At 42.6% G+C, this 18,683-nt stretch overlaps 1 protein-coding gene across 3 annotated transcripts in view; it reads right to left on the reverse strand.

Annotated features, from left to right (window-relative positions):
- The window catches only part of PHTF2 (putative homeodomain transcription factor 2), a 174,350-nt gene that overhangs the window by 102,468 nt on the left and 53,199 nt on the right, over positions 1 to 18,683 (reverse strand). For all 3 annotated transcript variants that reach the window (XM_068276208.1, XM_068276207.1, XM_068276206.1), the window contains exon 2: positions 2,419 to 2,489. In XM_068276208.1, the coding sequence (XP_068132309.1) occupies positions 2,419 to 2,463 (45 nt within the window). In that variant the 5' untranslated portion in view covers positions 2,464 to 2,489. The remainder of the gene's footprint in view (positions 1 to 2,418; positions 2,490 to 18,683) is intronic.

Consider the following 18,683-nt stretch of genomic DNA (forward strand, 5'->3'; position numbering starts at 1 on the left):
GGTATTTGGTAAGTACCCGGTTTTAAAAGGGGCACATACCATTAAAATGTTAAGAAACACTGCTATACGGTATTAAAACAGCATAAAACAGCTAAAACAATCACCGACTTGTTTTCAAAGGTTAAAACTCACGCCACCAATATAATTGATAAGCCTTACATGGCCAGGCAGAACTATTAGATTGTGCTGAAACTGTGGAAGTGTATACACTGTAATCAAGGCAGAAAAGCTTCTGCTGTATTGAAGAAAGGGGGGATGGGGCAGTTTCATGGTGATTCATATTCATTTCTTACTGTGTTTAAAAAGAATAAAATATACACACCTGAGGCTTCGTCCAACCCCCTCCGGCCTGATCGCTCCCATAGCGTCCTCTTCTCCCTCTCTGTTTGCCCACTACTGGCTCCAGAAAATGCGTTAGTTGGGGCCTGTCGGCATATGAGCAGTCTGGCCAGGCGCGCTCTCCTGTCATGCTCCAGGCGACGTGAAAGCGACGGGAGCGTGCATGCGGTCTGGCCACACAGTTGGCACTGGACCGGAGAACTTTCCAGGCCAATTGCAGGAGACCATAGAGGAAGAAAAGGACGCCATGGGAGTGATCAGGCTGGAGGAAGCCCCAGGTATGTATATTTTATTCCTAACCCCCATCTCAAGTTCGCTTTAATGTTTTAGAGGGGAAAAACAAATTATTAAAATACCACTTTAAATACAACCTGAACACTCACCATTTCAAGCAAGCATGTCATCTGAGCTAGGCCATTTTAGCTGGTTAAAATAAACGATGATAATATAGCAACATTCCAAAAGTAAAAATGATAACATGAAGATTGAAACAATTTCAGACATATTAAAACAAGGAAGACAAGATACTCTGTAGAGCTATAGTTTCAGTGAAAGGCTGTTACGTTTTATTGGCAAAATATATAAAACATGCAACAGCATATCCATACTAGAGGATCACAGGGCTATACAACAAAATGCCAATCAAATAAAGCACAAAAATATAGCACCTCAATCAGGTAGAACTGCCAATAGTGTATAACAGATAATATAACTATCGGCAAAAAACATTGGCATGAACTATATAAGAACATGTACATAAAACATCTGGTTGCTAGACCAGATCTAAAAATTCACATTTAGGATCAACCATATAAACAACATTTATAACTGACCCAACATAAAATTAAATGTGTCTCGCTTTGAGAAGTTAAGTAGAGTCCTACCATTTAGACCATACTTTAAGAAATGTGAATAGCCCCTATGTGTGTTGACCATTTTTATAAGCGCTAAACCAATATTATCAGATTTGACCCAATCATCAAGTTGAGGATATGTAGGAGCTAACCACCATAGAGTAATAGTTCTGCGAGCCTCTTTCTCTGAGGAAAACACATTAAAATTTTGTAAATCTCTGCTCTTTGAAAATCTCTAGAAGACAGCGGTTAGGATGGCCATCCAGAGGCTGCTCTAAAATTTCAGACAAAAACTGTACCACTCGTCCCCAGGAACTGGTGAACGGCTGTTCTTAGTGATTCAAAGAGGTATCCAAATTATAATAAGTATCTAGTTTACTAAGTCAAATAAGTGTCTGTTAAAGTACGGCACTAAATGAAACTATTGCCAAGTAATAAAGAAGAAATAAACACAATTATCTATATAGTTTAAAGCCCCTCTCCATAGTTTGTTTCCAGTATGGTCACTAACTCTCCTTTCCAGAAGAGAATTCAAAGTTAAAAGAAAAGACACTATTTAATCGATCCACAGCATTAAATGCACCCAAACTATTCCCGATATTGAAACCAGTTGATTGACAATGGCAGATTTTTCTAATCAATTTTTATGAAAATTGTATGGTGTAGAGTAGATAGTCGATTTCTTGATTTACAGACTCAACATTTTTTTCATAGTTTTCAACCATTTTTTTCATAATTGGGGAAAAATTGAACACTTGTCTAATGCATTGGTCAGATTTCTCAAATGTTACAATCAGAAAAATGGACTAATTCTTGAATTGAAAAAATATATATGGTGTGGCCACCTGTGACAACAGGGTGAAGCAGTGGTCACATAATAAATTCATCTTTAATAGGCATTTTAACATTTTCTATCATCTTCAGAGAAATGGGTAAGAGTTACCGTAGATGCCAGAGTAAAAATAGATTTTAAAACAAAAATGCCTGGAGCAGGGATTTAATGTAACAAAATAACACTGTAACCTTTATGTTGTTTATAGTAAAACTAGGACAGTAAAAGAACACTGAAAAAGTCTGATAATAGAATACAACTCTTCTCCCATATAATCCATCAACTCTAGTCAGCGTTTGCCTTCGCATGCTGTGAAATCAGACGTGAAACTCAAGTAACAGATTAACATAATGGTAAAATAAAAAGGGTTAAAAATACTCTTCAGAAACTTACCTTTTTCTGGTACCAAACTATTGCATCTGTCACTTTGGACGCCATTTATTCTAGACATTTGACATCTTAGGCTGCAATGAAAGAGAGAGAAGCTTATTTCCACTCGCCTGTGATCAAGTGCTCAGATGATGTATGTATAAATAGCTCGGTTACCTGCACGCTAGAGGGTGTGTGCAAGTACTTATATTACACCCTCCCTCATTACTATTTTACTAAAGTGTTTCCAGGCTTGTTGAAACTTGACCATTTTAAGGTCTTAAAGTCAGAGTATATTAACATAAAAAATAGAGACACAAATATAGACATCATAGGGAGCTGTGTAGTTAAACTAACATATATCAAATAAATAAGGTCAATAAAGTAGAATTCAAAGCTAAAAAGTACTAACAGGCTCTCCTCCAAGGCAATGTGAATGCTAGCACATCAGATTTTACAGCAATTCAATAAAAACAATCAGCTGTACAGAAAAATCTAAAGGCTTTTTTTTTTCTTTTTTCTTTTCATTCGAGCAAGAAATCAGATCTAATTTTTTGGGGTTTTTTTGTTAGTTATAAAACGTGATCGGGAGTGTCACAAATGTCTGTACAATTTTTCAGAAGATTGAATAATGTAGGATAGATTGCCAATTTGACGTCCAGGAAATTGAACACGTGTGTTGCATTGATCGAATTTTTCACATTTTACAATCAGAAAAATTGATTGTAATTCTAGATTTGAAAAGTGCAGAAACGGATTGCAGGACTGAGTGGTAAAGTATTGGTAATTGCACCTGTTTTACTGCTACTCTGCCTACCAGGAGCGGGCACAAAAACTATCTGTGCTAATATCATACAAGGCAAGGTGGTAGTGCTAAGGGACTGAGTGCATACACACATCCAATTTTGATTCGACAATGATTGGGCAAATTCTACCACTTCCATGTAGCTTGAGAGGTAACCCGCACAGTCTGTTCAAAGTATTAAAAAAAAAAAATCTGTTGCTTTCACAATATTGGCCATTGATTTGGTGTGTGTGTGTGTGTGTGTGTGTGTGTGTGTGTGTGTGTGTGTGTGTGTGTGTGTGTGTGTGTGTGTGTGTGTGTGTGTGTGTGTGTGTGTGTGTGTGTGTGTGTGTGTGTGTGTGTGTGTGTGTGTGTGTGTGTGTGTGTGTGTGTGTGTGTGTGTGTGTGTGTGTGTGTGTGTGATCAAAAACATAATGAGGTAACTAACACAATATGTGATGAGAGAAGAAAACATTTCACATTTTATACATCTGAGGTTTTTTAGTTATTTCAGTACTTGAAACGACTATTTGAATATACTTTCCAATACACTGCCTGCTCAGCCAGTCCATTACCACTCATGGAAGGAGACCGACTGTGCAGCTAGCTAGTATAAACATTGTAATTACAGGATGAACCCATAATTAACATTCTAGATGGAATGTTTACAAGGTAACAGAAAATCTAGTGTTACTATAGTTCTCACTCCATGCTATAAAGTACTGTATCTCCAGCTTGGGCTCAATGTATACTCAAATGTAACACCATTTACAGTACATTTAATGGTCAAAAGCATGTGGATGAATCCAACATCACACTTGTGTTTGTTGAACAGTTTATTTAGAAACCAGTCACCGATATTAATTTGTTCCTCTTGCTTGCTACCCCATTTACCATGTGGAACGTGGCTGTAGAAATTTGATCCCATTCAGATACATAAACCATTGGTAATGTAAGATATTGATGTTGGGCAAAAGAACATATCTTGGAGTCAGCATTCAAATTTATCCCATAAGTTATGTAGGGAATTCCAGTCTGGGCTCTGTGCAGAGACATCAGTCTCTGTAAAAGATTTGCTCCCCCCCCCCCCAAGAACTTCACTTTGTAGGGCCACTGTCCTGTTGACAGTGAAACTAGCTCTCACAAAGCTACTGCCACAATGTCGGAATCAGTTTTCAGAAATGTCTGTGTATGAACAGCTCCAGGTTTGGGATGTGTTGAGGACCAGCCTGATCTCTCTACACCAGTGGCATATTCTATCCACCTGCTGAAAGCATGAGGAGCATGTAGCACATTGAGTGTGATATACATGTTACACTGAGAAGGAAAAAGTAACATTTTATCCATACTTCACTAACTTATCAGCAATTCTCACATCTTGTATAGAAATGCAATAGTGTACCATCTCATTAATATTGAAGACAAAATCCCATGAGAAAGGTCCAGCCTTATTTAAAAGATGCATAAAATGTATTTATAGTAACAATGCAGAGCAATTACAACTTGCTGTCATCTTCAGTAATATTTCATTTCTCCCTAAAGTTCCCTACTACAGTACTAAGATTTCCATTGTCAGCTTCAACACTGTTCAAGCAAGGCAGGCAGAGCATGAGAAGAAGGGAGAGGGAGCCTCACAGAAACATGGCTCTGGTATATTAAACTGCTGACGTATGAAGTCTTCTAAGACACTTCATACATGTCCGTGTCTACACAAGCTTGGCTCCAGGTCATACCTGAAGTGTCTGAACTGATTCATTCCAGCAGAGGTGGTGCACTGAACTGCAGACATGTGACAACGGTTGTGAGACATTTCATATTTATCCTTGTCTCAACAGCACTGTTAGTATTCAAAACAAAACCCTTAACAACAGGTACTTTCACACGAGGATAAATAACCTAGGCAAAATACAAGTCTTTCAGCTTAAAACACCCACTGCCTCAGAAACTTGCCTCCTCATTTCACCCTACACTAAAAGGTAGCCATACACCTGACGATTATGGGCAGATTCGACAAAGAGACAAATTTATTTCTAATCGAATCTGATTTGTCATAACTGTCTCTTTGTCTAAACTGCCTATATACTGCAGGCCAATTCCTGTGCAATTTCAGCATGAAATCTTCAGGGAATTGGCTGAGCCCACTACGTTCACCCCCCCCCCCCCCCCGGTTTCTGTAGCAGCCTTCCGTGCAGCGTCCGTCCCTCCGGGTTGTAACAGCCACATACACGTTGGGGGCGCATATCGTCGCAGGGGGGCACATTTATACATTACGGCGGCAGTGGTGGGTTTTGTCATTTCGACGCTTGTTCCGAAATTGGCCACCGCACATTCCACCAACCAACTTCGGCCCAACATCATGCAGCATGTGTGATCGACCAATTTTCGCCCCCAAATTGGTCGCTTTGTTGGTTGGGCATGCACTTGGCGATACAGATTTTCATCCAATTAGATTATAATAATCGAATTGCATAGTCGATCAGCCGCCAAGTCGCCTGATGTATGGGCACCTTAATTATTCTGCTTAGCTGATAAAAACAAATATTAAAAAAAAAAAAAAAAGAGTGAATGAACATAAATGTGATTCTGAAAACATGAACTACAACATAAAATCAATGTTTATCGGAAAACACAAGAGCAAATATACAAAACTGTACTACGCCTAAAGTAAACTGTCAGTTTTCTCAGTGTTTGTGGACTGTCACTGTTGCTTAAGGACATGTACCTTAAGCTGCTCATGAAAACCTGTGTTTTGATCTTGTTGTGCAACACTCAAGTTGAACATAGGACTTGGCGTCTAACTTTGTGTTCTCTTTTTCCAGCTTTCTAACAAAACGGAGCAATTTTTACCAAGTACATTTTAAGCATGGTTTTTCAGAATGTCTCAGTTTGCCATCTCATCAAACTCAGAATTGAGACAGAACACAGTTTTAAAAAACTAAGATTTTGAAGATGCCCAGAAAAATATGAGGAGTATAGAGAAGGTAGCTTGAAGTTACTTTACAACATATGCGCTGGCATGTGTGTGTTACAGCAAACCTGAACTGAAAATAAAGTTATGTGATAATTTTTTTAAAAAATTCTTAACTTATGGTCAATAGACCATAAGTAACAGAACAGTCTAATTTCTATTTTCAGTTTAGGGGCTTTATTTTTAAGATTAAATTCTAAACAGTAGTCATGACGGTCTTCATTCAGTTTCCTCCTGGTCCGCTCTGTTATGCCCCTCCGAAAAAATTGCCAGATCCAGTTGGTGAGCTTTCAGAGTGGCACAGCAGCAGCAAAATGGAATGGAGCGGGAGGAAACAGAGGTACCTGTAAAGCTACAAAGGGCTGGAGGATGCCCCAGGTAAGTATTTTTTTCCTTGTGTCAGGTATATTTTTGAAGAAAACATGCAATTTTAAGGACATACAAGATGCTACTGTTGACTTCCTTTGGAAAAGGAAAAAAAAGTCACTTGTCTTGCTGTTTTGGCTGATTTTCTTTATGTGCCAAATCTCTGTCCTGACCTAGGACAAGTATGTAGATCTGGTCTTCTGACTCCACTGTCTGCATGTTTGTTGCAGATGCCAAAGCCAGGGTGTTTGAATTAACCACTTCTCTGCCGGGACGAGTAACTATGCCCCTGCAAAATGCCACAACTCTGTGCAGGGGCGTAGCTACTACATCCCTCCCGCCTCGCCACGCCGCCCCCCCCATCCTCCCCCAGCGCTCGGTACGGCCGCTCATTAGCCGCTAGATCAATGAATGGGAAAACAAATCCCATTAATTGATCTAAGTCCCCCTGTGAATGGCCACATACGTCTATTCAGACGGCTCTGCCATTCATAAATCCCGTCCACGTAGTGCTTCCGTTTTCGTACTAATAGTATGGTAAGCTGAAGTCACCACTGAGGACATCTTGTGGCCAAATTGTAATATTACACCCCCCCCCCCCCCCCTTTTTTTTTTTTTTTTTTTTTTTTTACACTTAATGATCCCTAGTTAGCTTTTTTCTTTTTAATTTAACCCCTGACCTCCCACACTCCCTTAAAGTTACTTTTTTTTTTTTTATTAAAAACATAAAAAAATATTACAGAAATAAAAATACATAGTTAGCTTAGGGACTGAACTTTTTTTTAATATGTATATAAAAACTGTATACTACAATTACTTTATAAATGATGAGCTTGTAATTAGGGTTAGACGCAAAACTGCACCTTTATTTCCAAATAAAATATTGGCGCTATACATTGTACTAGGGAAAAATTTTAAATGTTGCAATAACAGAGACAAATGGTAAAATAAAATGTGTGGGTTTTAATTACGGTAGCACGTTTTATTTTGACACTATAATGGCCGAAAATTGAGAATTATTTTTTCAATTTTTTTCTTATTTCTATTAAAACTTAGAATTAGAATAAAATAATTCTTAGCAAAAATACCCCCCAAAAAAAGGCTAAACAGTTGCTAAAAAAAACAAGATATATGTTTACTTTATGTCTCGTTGTGATAAGTAGTAATAAAGTTATAGGTGAATGAATGGAAGAAGCGCTGACGGGTGAAAATTGCTCTGGTTTTTTAAGTGGAAAAACCCTTTGAGGTGAAGTGATTAACCACCCTGGCGTTCTATTAAGATCGCCAGGGCGGCTGCGGGAGGTTTTTTTTTAAATTAAAAAAAAACTATTTCATGCAGCCAACTGAAAGTTGGCTGCATGAAAGCCCACTAGATGGCGCTCCGGAGGCGTTCTTCCGATCGCCTCCGGCAGCCAGAAGTAACACGGAAGGCCGCAATGAGCAGCCTTCCGTGTTTGGCTTCTCCTGTCGCCATGGCGACGAGCGGAGTGACGTCATGGACGTCAGCCGCCTCCGATCCAGCCCTTAGCGCTGGCCGGAACGCAGGGCTCAGGCGGCTGGGGGGACCCTCTTTCGCCGCTGCTCGCGGCGGATCGCCGCAGAGCGGCGGCGATCGGGCAGCACACGCGGCTGGCAAAGTGCCGGCTGCGTGTGCTGCTCTTTATTTGAGCAAAATCGGCCCAGCAGGGCCTGAGCGGCAGCCATCGGCGGTGATGGACGAGCTGAGCTCGTCCATACCGCTAAGATGGTTAAAGGAGAACTGTAGTGAGAGGTATATGGAGGCTGCCATATTTATTTCCTTTTAAGCAATACCAGTTGCCTGGCTATTCAGCTAATCCTCTGCCTCTAATACTTTCAGCCATAGGCCCTGAACAAGCATGCAGCAGATCAGGTGTTTCTGACAAATTTAGACAGATATGACAAGATTAGCTGCATGCTTGTTTCTGGTGTGATTCAGACACTTCTTTAGGCAAATAGACCATCAGGGCTGCCAGGCAACTGGTATTGCTTAAAGGGAACCAGAGAGGAAGCACCCTTGTGTATTTTACCATGTATATCAGTAAGAACATTAGAGAAAACACTTACCATGCTCTCTGTTTCATCCTCACTGCTAAAAGTGTCTGTTATCAGCAGTCACAAGAATCCCAGACTGAGCAATTAAATCTGGCTTTGCTGGGAATGATTATTGCTGAATCATTATAGCAAAGCCACAAGGGGGCAGGCTTGGGCTTGAAATAACACCACAGAAGACAGATTTAGCTATAATCTTTCTGTAGCAAAGCTAGACGGAGCAGCCTGACTTCTCAGTCGGGGATTCTTATCAGAGGTGATAACAGTCAGATTACACAGAGAACAATGAAACAAAGGGCAGATTAGGTGTTTACTGTCATGTTCCCACTGATTTATAAGGTAAAATACAAGAGGGTGCTTCATCTCTGGTTCTCTTTAAAAGGAAATAAATATGGCAGCCTCCATATCCCTCTCACTACAGTTCTCCTTTAACCTCCCTAGCGTTCTGGACGAGCTGTGCTCGTCCAGAGACGCTAGAGGGCACCGCTCAGGCCCCGCTGGGCCGATTTGAATATTTTTTCTTTCAAAACACGCAGCAAGCACTTTGCTTGCTGCGTGTCCTACCCGATCGCTGCCGCTGATCCGCCGCGAAAGAGGCCCCCCCCTCCCCCCGCAGACCCCGTGTGCAGCCTGGCCAATCGCCGCCAAGCTGCACTTTGGGGTGGATCGGGAGTCCCTGTGACGTCACGACGTCCATGACGTCGATGACGTCACTCCGGTCGTCGCAATGGCGACGGGGGAAGCACTCAAGGAAATCCCGTTCAGAACGGGATTTCCTTATGGGCGTGATCGCCGGCGCCGATCAGAAGGGTGGGAGGGAAGGAGCTGAACTTGGAGAATCATGTAGCTAGCACTAGGCTAGCTACATGATATTAAAAACAAATCGGGCGAAAAAGAATCAGAACGCCCAGCAGGTTAATGTCATTTAGCGGTTTTAAAGTAAAACAAGCAGAATCAAAACAGAGGCAGAGAATGTTTTCTGCCTTTGCCGACCAGTGATAAGCTATCTTGTATTGCTGTCTGCAGTGAAGGTATACATTTTTACACACAGAGAATGTGTGGGATTGCTTTCAAATGTACTTTTATGTAGCTAAAAGTAGTTACTGAAATTTTACTTTTAGGACTTTACAACTAGTTCCCTACCTATGATTTGCTTTTATACACCCCTGAGAACTTCATCTCTGGCTCATGGGTGTAGATATGCCTCTCTGTTTTCCTCTGCAGTGCGTGCTCCTGCCGGTCTATTGTCGGAGAATGGGAACGTGTTCCCAAAGCAGATTTAAGTGCCTGTAATTAACAACAACCGGCATAAGCGAGATGCCAGTGTTTGTTCACAAAGTGAAAGTAAAACAAACACATGAACATCACTTCCTGTATACTATTCACAGGAATAAAATGTGGGGACATCTAGTGGCCAAAAGGTAAAAATACACACACACACACAGATAGATAGATATACAAATATAGATACATACACACACACACATATTACACACACACACATATTACACACACACACACACACACACACACACACACACACACACACACACACACACACACACACACACACACACACACACACACACACTTAAACATTTACACATAAATGAACCCCTTTCACTTGCCCCCACCCCACAAAGTGACAGCGTTTACAAAAATACATAGTTAGCTAAGGAAGCGTGATGTGAACATTTCTGTGGTTTTAGTGGGAGGAAAACCTGTGGTATGGAAGTGGTTAATATCACCTCACTTGCATATGTTAACATTTGCAAGTTATCTGTGCGATGCGGAGGAATCTATGAGAACGTGAGGCATGCTGAATGGTGCCGGACAACGTGCATCTTTACAGTTGCAGGGAAGTATACTTTTTATGCTTCACATCGTTTTCATAATTAACAATTTGAATGTTTCCCTTTACTAGCAATCCTGTTTTTATAGAAGATGGAATGCAACGTCCCAATGTAAAACTAGCAGTTTTCTACTAAGTACTGTATATAAATGCTCATGTTGACAATAAAATTTTTACCATCAAAAAATGTTACACAATTGCCATATTGTACAGGTTAGTGGAAGGTAATGCCAGCATTACAGTACAATTGTAAGAAAACACCACAATTCAATCACTCCAATCATGGCACACAATAATGGTCTATTAATATGGTGTGACATCTTCCACATCTCTAAAGAGTACATAGCAATGTTACTGTCACTCAAGAGAAGCTCACAATCTGAACCCTACCGCCTATGCCTGTACCATAGTCAAATGCCAATTTTGAGGGGAAACAGTTAACTTAGTGTGTTTTTGAGATGTGGAGGAAAACAAGAAAACATGGAGAAACACCAAGCGGTTTACAGCATTGGGATGCATCTAATTTATCTGCTGGCAAAATTTATGGGACAACTGGCACCACTGCAATTGAGTGGTTGCACATAATTGTGGCCATTATACTAATATTGGTAATATTGTTTTCTTACAGCCCTATGGACTGTGGAGACAATTAAAGTTTGAGTGTCATATACAGTGCTGCTGTGAGAGAACGCGGAAAAGCCGCCGCGTGTGCTGCTGAGGAGGCTGCTGATTCCGCGTCCAATGCGGCGGTTTGCACGCGGAAACGTGCGTCTGGTAACAGGGCAGAACGCGGAAAAGCCGCCGCATGTAACAACAGTAAGGCGGCTGGTTTCGCGTCCAGAGCGGCGGTTTGCACGCGGCAGTGTGTGTGTCTGGTGTGGCTGAGTCTGTTAGTGCACAAAGGCTTAGGAATACGCACGCGCGCGCTGAGAGGCAGAACTCTTATACTGGGCAAGGAGAGGTCAGCTGATCACGCCGATCAGCTGACTCCAGAGCAGCTTACTATTGGTTGATCAATTAGGGGTGGTGCCGGAGAGCACTACTCCATATATAGTTACTGCTAGCCAATCTCAAGTTGTCTGCCGTTGCGAACACTACGTGGAAGCACTCACACCAACAGTGTGTTTGAACCAGGTGGACCTGGGAATTCACACTGAGCCAGATTACTTGTACTGTTATTCTGTTTATGCTTAGACTAGTTCCAGGGTGTAGAGACCACGGACCTCACACCCAGACTAGGGAACTTGCGTTATCTATCTGTTATTCATCAGACTAGTTCCAGGGTGTAAAGACCAAGGACCTCACACCCAGACTAGGCATTGTTGATATCGGTTATGACTTTCTGCTTTCTTGACTATCCCTTTGATCTCTGATTCGGTACCTCGCATATCTGATATTCCGTTGCCAGACCCTGCTTGCCTTGGATACTGAATCAGCCTTCTGTCTTTGTACTTTATCTGTCCGTGTGTTGCCGACCAGGCGTGCCCGACCTCGAGAGCTATCTCTCCTCTTAAGAGATAGTCTCCAGATCAGAAAGTGACATCCACCTTCAGGTGTCACTCACTCTCTGGTCCTTCCTATCTCCAGCCTGACACCACTCCTTGGAGAGTCTCAGGCTGCTGGAAGGTTCCTGTGCCCTCAAGAGCAGTATTCCTTTACTGCCTATGGTCACCTGCTCAGCAGGTGCATTACTCAAAGTACTACTGTTACACCAAACACTCACATACCTATAGGTGTCCAGAGGTTAGCAATATATCTGTATTATCGGTGATTCTGCAGATCATCAATAATCAGGTATATATCTGCATTCTTGGTGATACTGCAGATCACCAATAATCAGATTCTCTCTGCGTGCTGACACCAATCGTTACAGCTGCCCATAATTATTCATACCCCTGGCAAATTTTGACTTAAAGTAAAGGTGGCCATACATGTATAGATTTGCAGCAGATTCGACCATCAGATAGATTTCTGTCAAGTTGAATCTGATAGGAATCTGATGTGTGCCACACACTAGAACAGATTTCCAATAGATTTCAGAATGAAATCTATTGAAAAATCGATCTAAATGCATTATTGTACCATTAGATCCAATGCAACTTTATAGGCCATCGATCTGCTGCCAGAAGCAGATCGACCTGGATTTTCCATCCTGTCAGATAGATCGAATCGATTGAAATCGGCCGGAAAATCGATTGATTGAATTGAGAGAATCGATTTCTTATCGATCGATTCCATAGAATCGATCGATGGATGAAATAGACCAGTGTATGGGCCCCTTTACTTTTATTCAACCAGCAAGTAATTTTTTTTTGATGGGAAATGTCATAGGTGTCTCCCAAAAGATAATAAGACGATGTACAAAAGGCATCATTGTGCAAAAAAAAAAAATTCTCACCGTTTATTTACATTTGAGAAAAAAAAAAAAGTCTCCAGTCCAAAATTATTAATACCCTTCTCAATAACCAATAGAAAAGCCTTTATTGGCTATAATGCTAGGTATACACGGGTCGATCCGGCGGCCGATTAGCCGCCGGATCGGTGCCCACTCGTCCCCACCGGTGCTCCTCATCAGCCGCTCGATTCCCCGCTATTGTCCGCCGGCGGGGAATCTATCCGGCAGGTCATCGGACCAGTCGGATATCAATCGAGCCATCAGTAGTTCGATTGATAAGCCTGCAGTCGAGCCGTGCATGCCAGGCATTACAGCAATCAAACGCTTCCTATAACTGCAGACCAGTTTTTTGCATGTCTGCACAGGTATTTTTGCCCATTCATCATTAGCAATGAGCTCCAAATCTTTCAGGTTGGAGGGGTCTTCTTGCCATCACCCTGATCTTTAGCTCCCTCCACAGATTCTCAATTGGATTAAAGTCAGGACTTTGGCTGGGCCACTCTAAATTGTTAATGTTGTTGTCTGCTAACCGTTTCTTCAGGGCTGTGGAGTCGCTACAAACATTTTCCAACTCCTCAATTTATGAAATCCCTGACTGAGTACCCAAAATGGCTCCGACTCCTTGACTCAGACTTCTTAGTCTAATACTTACCAGGGCTGTAAATCATCCAACTCCTCAGTTTATGAAATCACCGACTCCAACTCCAGGTACCCAAAATTGCTCTAACTCCAACTCCGACTCCACAGCCCTGCATATCACCACTTTTTCTGTGTGCTTTGGGTCACTGTCATGCTGAAATGTCCACTGGTGCCCAAAGCCAAGTTTCTCTGCAGACTGCCTGATGTTGTTGAGAATCCTCGTGTATTGCTCTTTTTTCATGGTGCCGTTTACTGTGATTAGGTTCCCTGGTCCACTGGCTGAAAAACACACCCAAAGCATTAGGTTCCCACCACGTTTGACAGTGGGGATGGTGTTTTTTTGGGTTGAAGGCATCTTTTTTACGCCAAAGGAAGGAAAACATCAGTGTGACCAAACAATTCAATTTTTGTTTCATCTGACCAAAACACAGAAGACCAGAAGTCTTCTTCTTTGTCCAGATGAGCATTTGCAAAGGTCAAGCAAGCTTATGTGTGCCTTATCAGAAGAAGTGGTGTCCTCCTTGGACTGCATCCATGGAACCCAGCAGTGTGCAGGGTTCGTTGGATTGTCTGCCTTGAGACATTGCCACCAGCAGAGCCAAGATTCACCAGGATGGCCTTGCTGGTGATCCTTGGATTCTTTTTCACCTCTCTCACTATCCACCTGGCCAGCACCGGTGTCACTTTTGGCTTCTGACCACGTCTTCTGAGATTTTCCACAGTGTGGAACATCTTGTATTTTTTAAAAATACTTTGCACTGTAGCCACTGGAGCTTGAAAACATTTAGAAATGGCATTGTAGCCCTTTCCTGACTTGTGAGCAGCCACAATGTGCAGTTGCAGGACCTCACTGAGCTCCTATGTCTTAGCCATGACTGTCCACAAATCAACTGCAGAGAGCTGCTGTTTTTCACCTGTTGAGTTGATTAAAACAGCTGTTCCCAATTAATCAGGGTAATTTGGATGCTTTAGAACAGCTTGGACTATTTGGAATGGTATAGAATTTTGGATTTTCCCACAGACTGTGACAGTTTGTGAAGGGTATGAATAATCTTGAACACTTTTTGCTCAAATGTAAATAAAAGCTGAAAAATATTTTTTCCCACAATAATGCCTCTTGTACATTGTCTCTTTTGGGAGACACCCATGTCATTTCCCATCCCAAAAATTACTTACTGGTTGAATAAAAGTAAGTCAAAATTTGCCAAGTGTATGAATAATTATGGGCAGTGCTATATCTTGGCACATCTCTGCACCTGTTTTACTGGGTTTTATAGAAGGATGATCTGTGGATATAATTGATTTCATGGGACTGTTACATTGATTTAGATTTACCTAGGTTCCATTTTTCTGACTTTTTTTCCGTTGCCCCAGCAACTATCTATAAACCTCCATTCATAAACATTTTTAGCACTGACCAGTCCTTACAGGGGTATTGGAAAGGCAGGGGGCATATGGGAGCTGCATATGGGATGATTTTTAGGATTTTACGAGAGAATAAAGGATTATTATTATTTTTATAGCACCAACATGTGTATACATCAATCAGGGAGTGTAATTAGAGTACTGCTTCACACTGACACACCAAAATCAATGTGTAACGCACCACAAACAGCGGTTTGTGTAGTGACGGCCGTGCTGGACTGGTGCGCACTATGGCGTCGCCGGGCTGTGGTAGCTCAATGACAGAACAACAGTGACTGTCCAGCTAATTGAATTTGGTCTGTCCACAATAATGCAACGACATTATCTTGGGTGTGCGCCTCCCCGAGACACTCATATAGCCGTCGGTCATTGCTTTATTGTGATGCGCAAGCCCCTTCACCCGTGGCAAAGTGACGATCATGAAGGGGAATTGGCACATGTAAATGCCTTCTGTTTTGTTGCAGCTGCAGGGCAGCCAGAAAAATTAGGCAGGCATGTACACGCACCAGAAAAATTAATATAGCGGCCTTAAAAATTCAGGAATCCGCCTGGAGTCCTGGATCCTGTTGGTGGTGGCGGAAAAGGCAGTCAAGCGGCCTGCAGGCGGAGATGCTGTGTGGGGACCGACTTAGTCTTGGGGCAGGCAGTCACACGGCGTGCAGGCAGAGATGCTGTGTGTGGGGACTGACTTAGTCTTCGGGCAGGCCTGAGCGTGCTTTGCAGACAAGGCATCCATGGTCAGATGGACCCTTGACCCAATGCTGTGTGCCAGAGATGTCACCACTTGCCTTTCAACATCACGGTACAGTTTAGGTATTGCCTTTTTTGAGAAATAATTGCAGCCTGGTATCTTCCACTGCGGTGTGTGGCTTTGTTTTTGTGTGCTGCTTTTCCTCAGGTGGTCATCCCATTGCAGTTTGTGCTTTGTAAATATGTGCCATCGTAAGGTAGTTGTCCCTACGCGGGTCTTGGTCTTTCCACTGCTCAATTTTCGGTGGCAGAGAGTACAGATGGCACACAAAAAAAAATTCCACACCGCTGAGCCCTGGGATGATGGTACTTTGGTGATGGCTGCCGACGGAGTGTTAAGTGGGGTGCCAGAATCAGAGCAGGAGGAGGAAGATATGTCACACTTCCGTGGGGGTTGATGGCACGTGCCTTCTTCTGAACACTGTACTCTGGTCGAGGGCCGCACAAAATCATGACAGCGCGACCTCAAACAGACCTGCCAGGTGGCCAACCTCTGGTTCTGCCTCTTTTTTTGTCCATATTGGGGGGATGAAGTGAAAAGTATGCACTGACTTGGATAATACAATGAACGGTCACACAGGTGCAGTGAACAGGTATGCAGTGACTGGTGGTATTAAATAGCACACTGCGTGCGCTCACGAAGGTAGGTGGGTGCACTGAACAACAGGTAGGTATATGCAGTGCTGCTGGGTATTACAAATGTGCACCTGTCACACACACATACCGTGAACAGGTACAGTGACTGGTGGAATTAAATATCACACTGCGTGCGCTTACGTGGGTAGGTAGGTATATGCAGTGCTGCTGGGCATTACAAATGTGCACCTGTCACACACACGCACATGTACTGTGAACAGGTGCAATGACTGGTGGTATTAACAATGCGTGCGCTCACGTAGGTAGGTGGACTAAACAGTGAACAGGTGCAATGATTGGGATTACAAATGTGCAGCTGCCTGTCGCACGCACGCACGCACACACACACACACACAGAATGTGCTGGGCCTGGCAGTGGCACAGTAGGAATTAAGAGGCCAAAGGCCAGCTGCGACTGACTGACAGGGCTGTATATAAATATAATGCAAGTGGGCTACACAAAAAAAAAAAATAGATCACAAGAACAAGATTAGCTCTCAAAAGAGCTGTTGAGGGGTGCTTTTTTTTAGCAATAAGAATCGGCAAGGAGCAAGCTAACAAGCCTACAAGAGCCTAACTAAGCTTTCCCTATTTTGAGTCTGCAGCAGCTCTCCTTTCTCTAATTACTGCAGGCACACGAGTGAGTCCAATGCCTGACGCTGCGTGCATTTTATAAGGGGGGGGGGGGGGAGGGAGGGCCTCCAGGAGGAAGTGTAGCCCGATTGGCTACAATGTGCCTGCTGACTGTGATGTAGAGGGTCAAAGTTGACCCTAATGATGTACTATGGTGGCGAATCGAACTTCCGGAAAAGTTCACGGTTCTCCGCGATCGCGAACCCCGGAAGTTCGCCGGGAACCATTCGGGCCATCTCTAATGATAAGTTCCCATAGAATAAATCAGATAACTGTATCTATCTGTGTACTCCTCAGCTGTTCCAGGGTAGTGTTACACTGAGCAGGTCTAGCTGTCCTGTCCCAGAAGAACGATCGGAAATAATATTGGACACGATTGAATTTATCTGCCGAAAAAAAACATATGGTGTGTACCTAGCATAAGACATCAAAGACTGAAGCATAAATAAAGGCAACAGTCAAGGTGTAAATGCCCAATTACTGTCACGGACAGGGATCGAGGCTCAATCAGGGTCAAGAGCTGTTCAGATGCAACACTAGCCTACAGGATGACACATTCTGTTTCAACAGGTGGGATAAGGAGCAGAACAATGCAGTCAGGCATTATTGTAGCTAAAGTTCTGGCATGCCGGATCTTTAGGCAACATTGGAGAGACCTGTACACAGGCTAGTTTCTTGGCTGAGATGAAACTGAAGGGCTATATCTGCCGGGTTTAATCTAGCATGTGAACCTAACTTTAAGAACTCTTTCAGACTTCTCACTCATACATACAAATAAGCCTGGTATTTGTGCAAATGGAAGAAAAGAAAATGGATGCATGCAACCAAGAACCTATTTTAAACAGGGGACCGAGTATGTTACTTGCAGACCAAAGTTTGCTGTACAGGCCATTTTATGTTTTATGGAGTTTTTAAACAGTGATGATCAAATGTCTGAAAGACTTGGTGCTAATCACTGTGAAGCTGGGGTTGTAGGACCCGTTTATGCCGATAAGGCAGTTTTGAAATAACATGTAATAACGAGTATAGCTGCTAATTCGGGGAAACGTCTCATCAGCTTTATATAAACAGTTATTAAAAAAAAAATAATAATAATAACACGGAGTACGTTTTCGAAGTGCATAGACAAAGATGAATAGCATTCAGCAAGTCTGGCTGGCTCAATGTTGTGATGCAGTAGCTAGAGGAGCCTACAGTCTTGTGGTAGCTAGAGGAGCCCCCCACTCTTGGGATAACCAGAGGAGCCCCTAAGCAATGAAAACTGGGATACCTAGGAGGAAGAAGGGTTGCATGTATCAGTCACTGGATCCTGGAGAGGTGTCACCTCATTCCTCCAGAGGAGCCCCCAGTCTTCACGTAGCAAGGTGAGCCCCCTATGATTCCACTTTTATGGTAATTTTCTTAGTTTCAGCATTAGAAGAACTTCCTATAGTAATATATATCTGTTTATTGGTATGTAGCCCTGCCCTCCTACTGATGCTTAGCCTAGGCTGTTTAGCTGCTGAAAGCACTTTAATGGGTCTCCGCCAGATTTGATTAGAGTGATCGAATCTGCCGGGAATCAAAAGGGGGGGGGGGGGGGACAATGAAAATGTATTTTTCAACAAGTTGATCAGAAATTATTGTGATAGCCTTAATAGAAGGCTTATAATGTTCACATTTTTTTAATTGCTTGTTATGCTTATGGCAATGAATATGGATGCCCTGCTGTCAGCATGACACTGGACACTGGCTTTAAAGTAAACCGGAGTCAAATGAATAAGCTGAATGC

The sequence above is a fragment of the Hyperolius riggenbachi genome, chromosome 3 (genome assembly GCF_040937935.1).
Source record: "Hyperolius riggenbachi isolate aHypRig1 chromosome 3, aHypRig1.pri, whole genome shotgun sequence".
NCBI lineage: Eukaryota > Metazoa > Chordata > Amphibia > Anura > Hyperoliidae > Hyperolius > Hyperolius riggenbachi.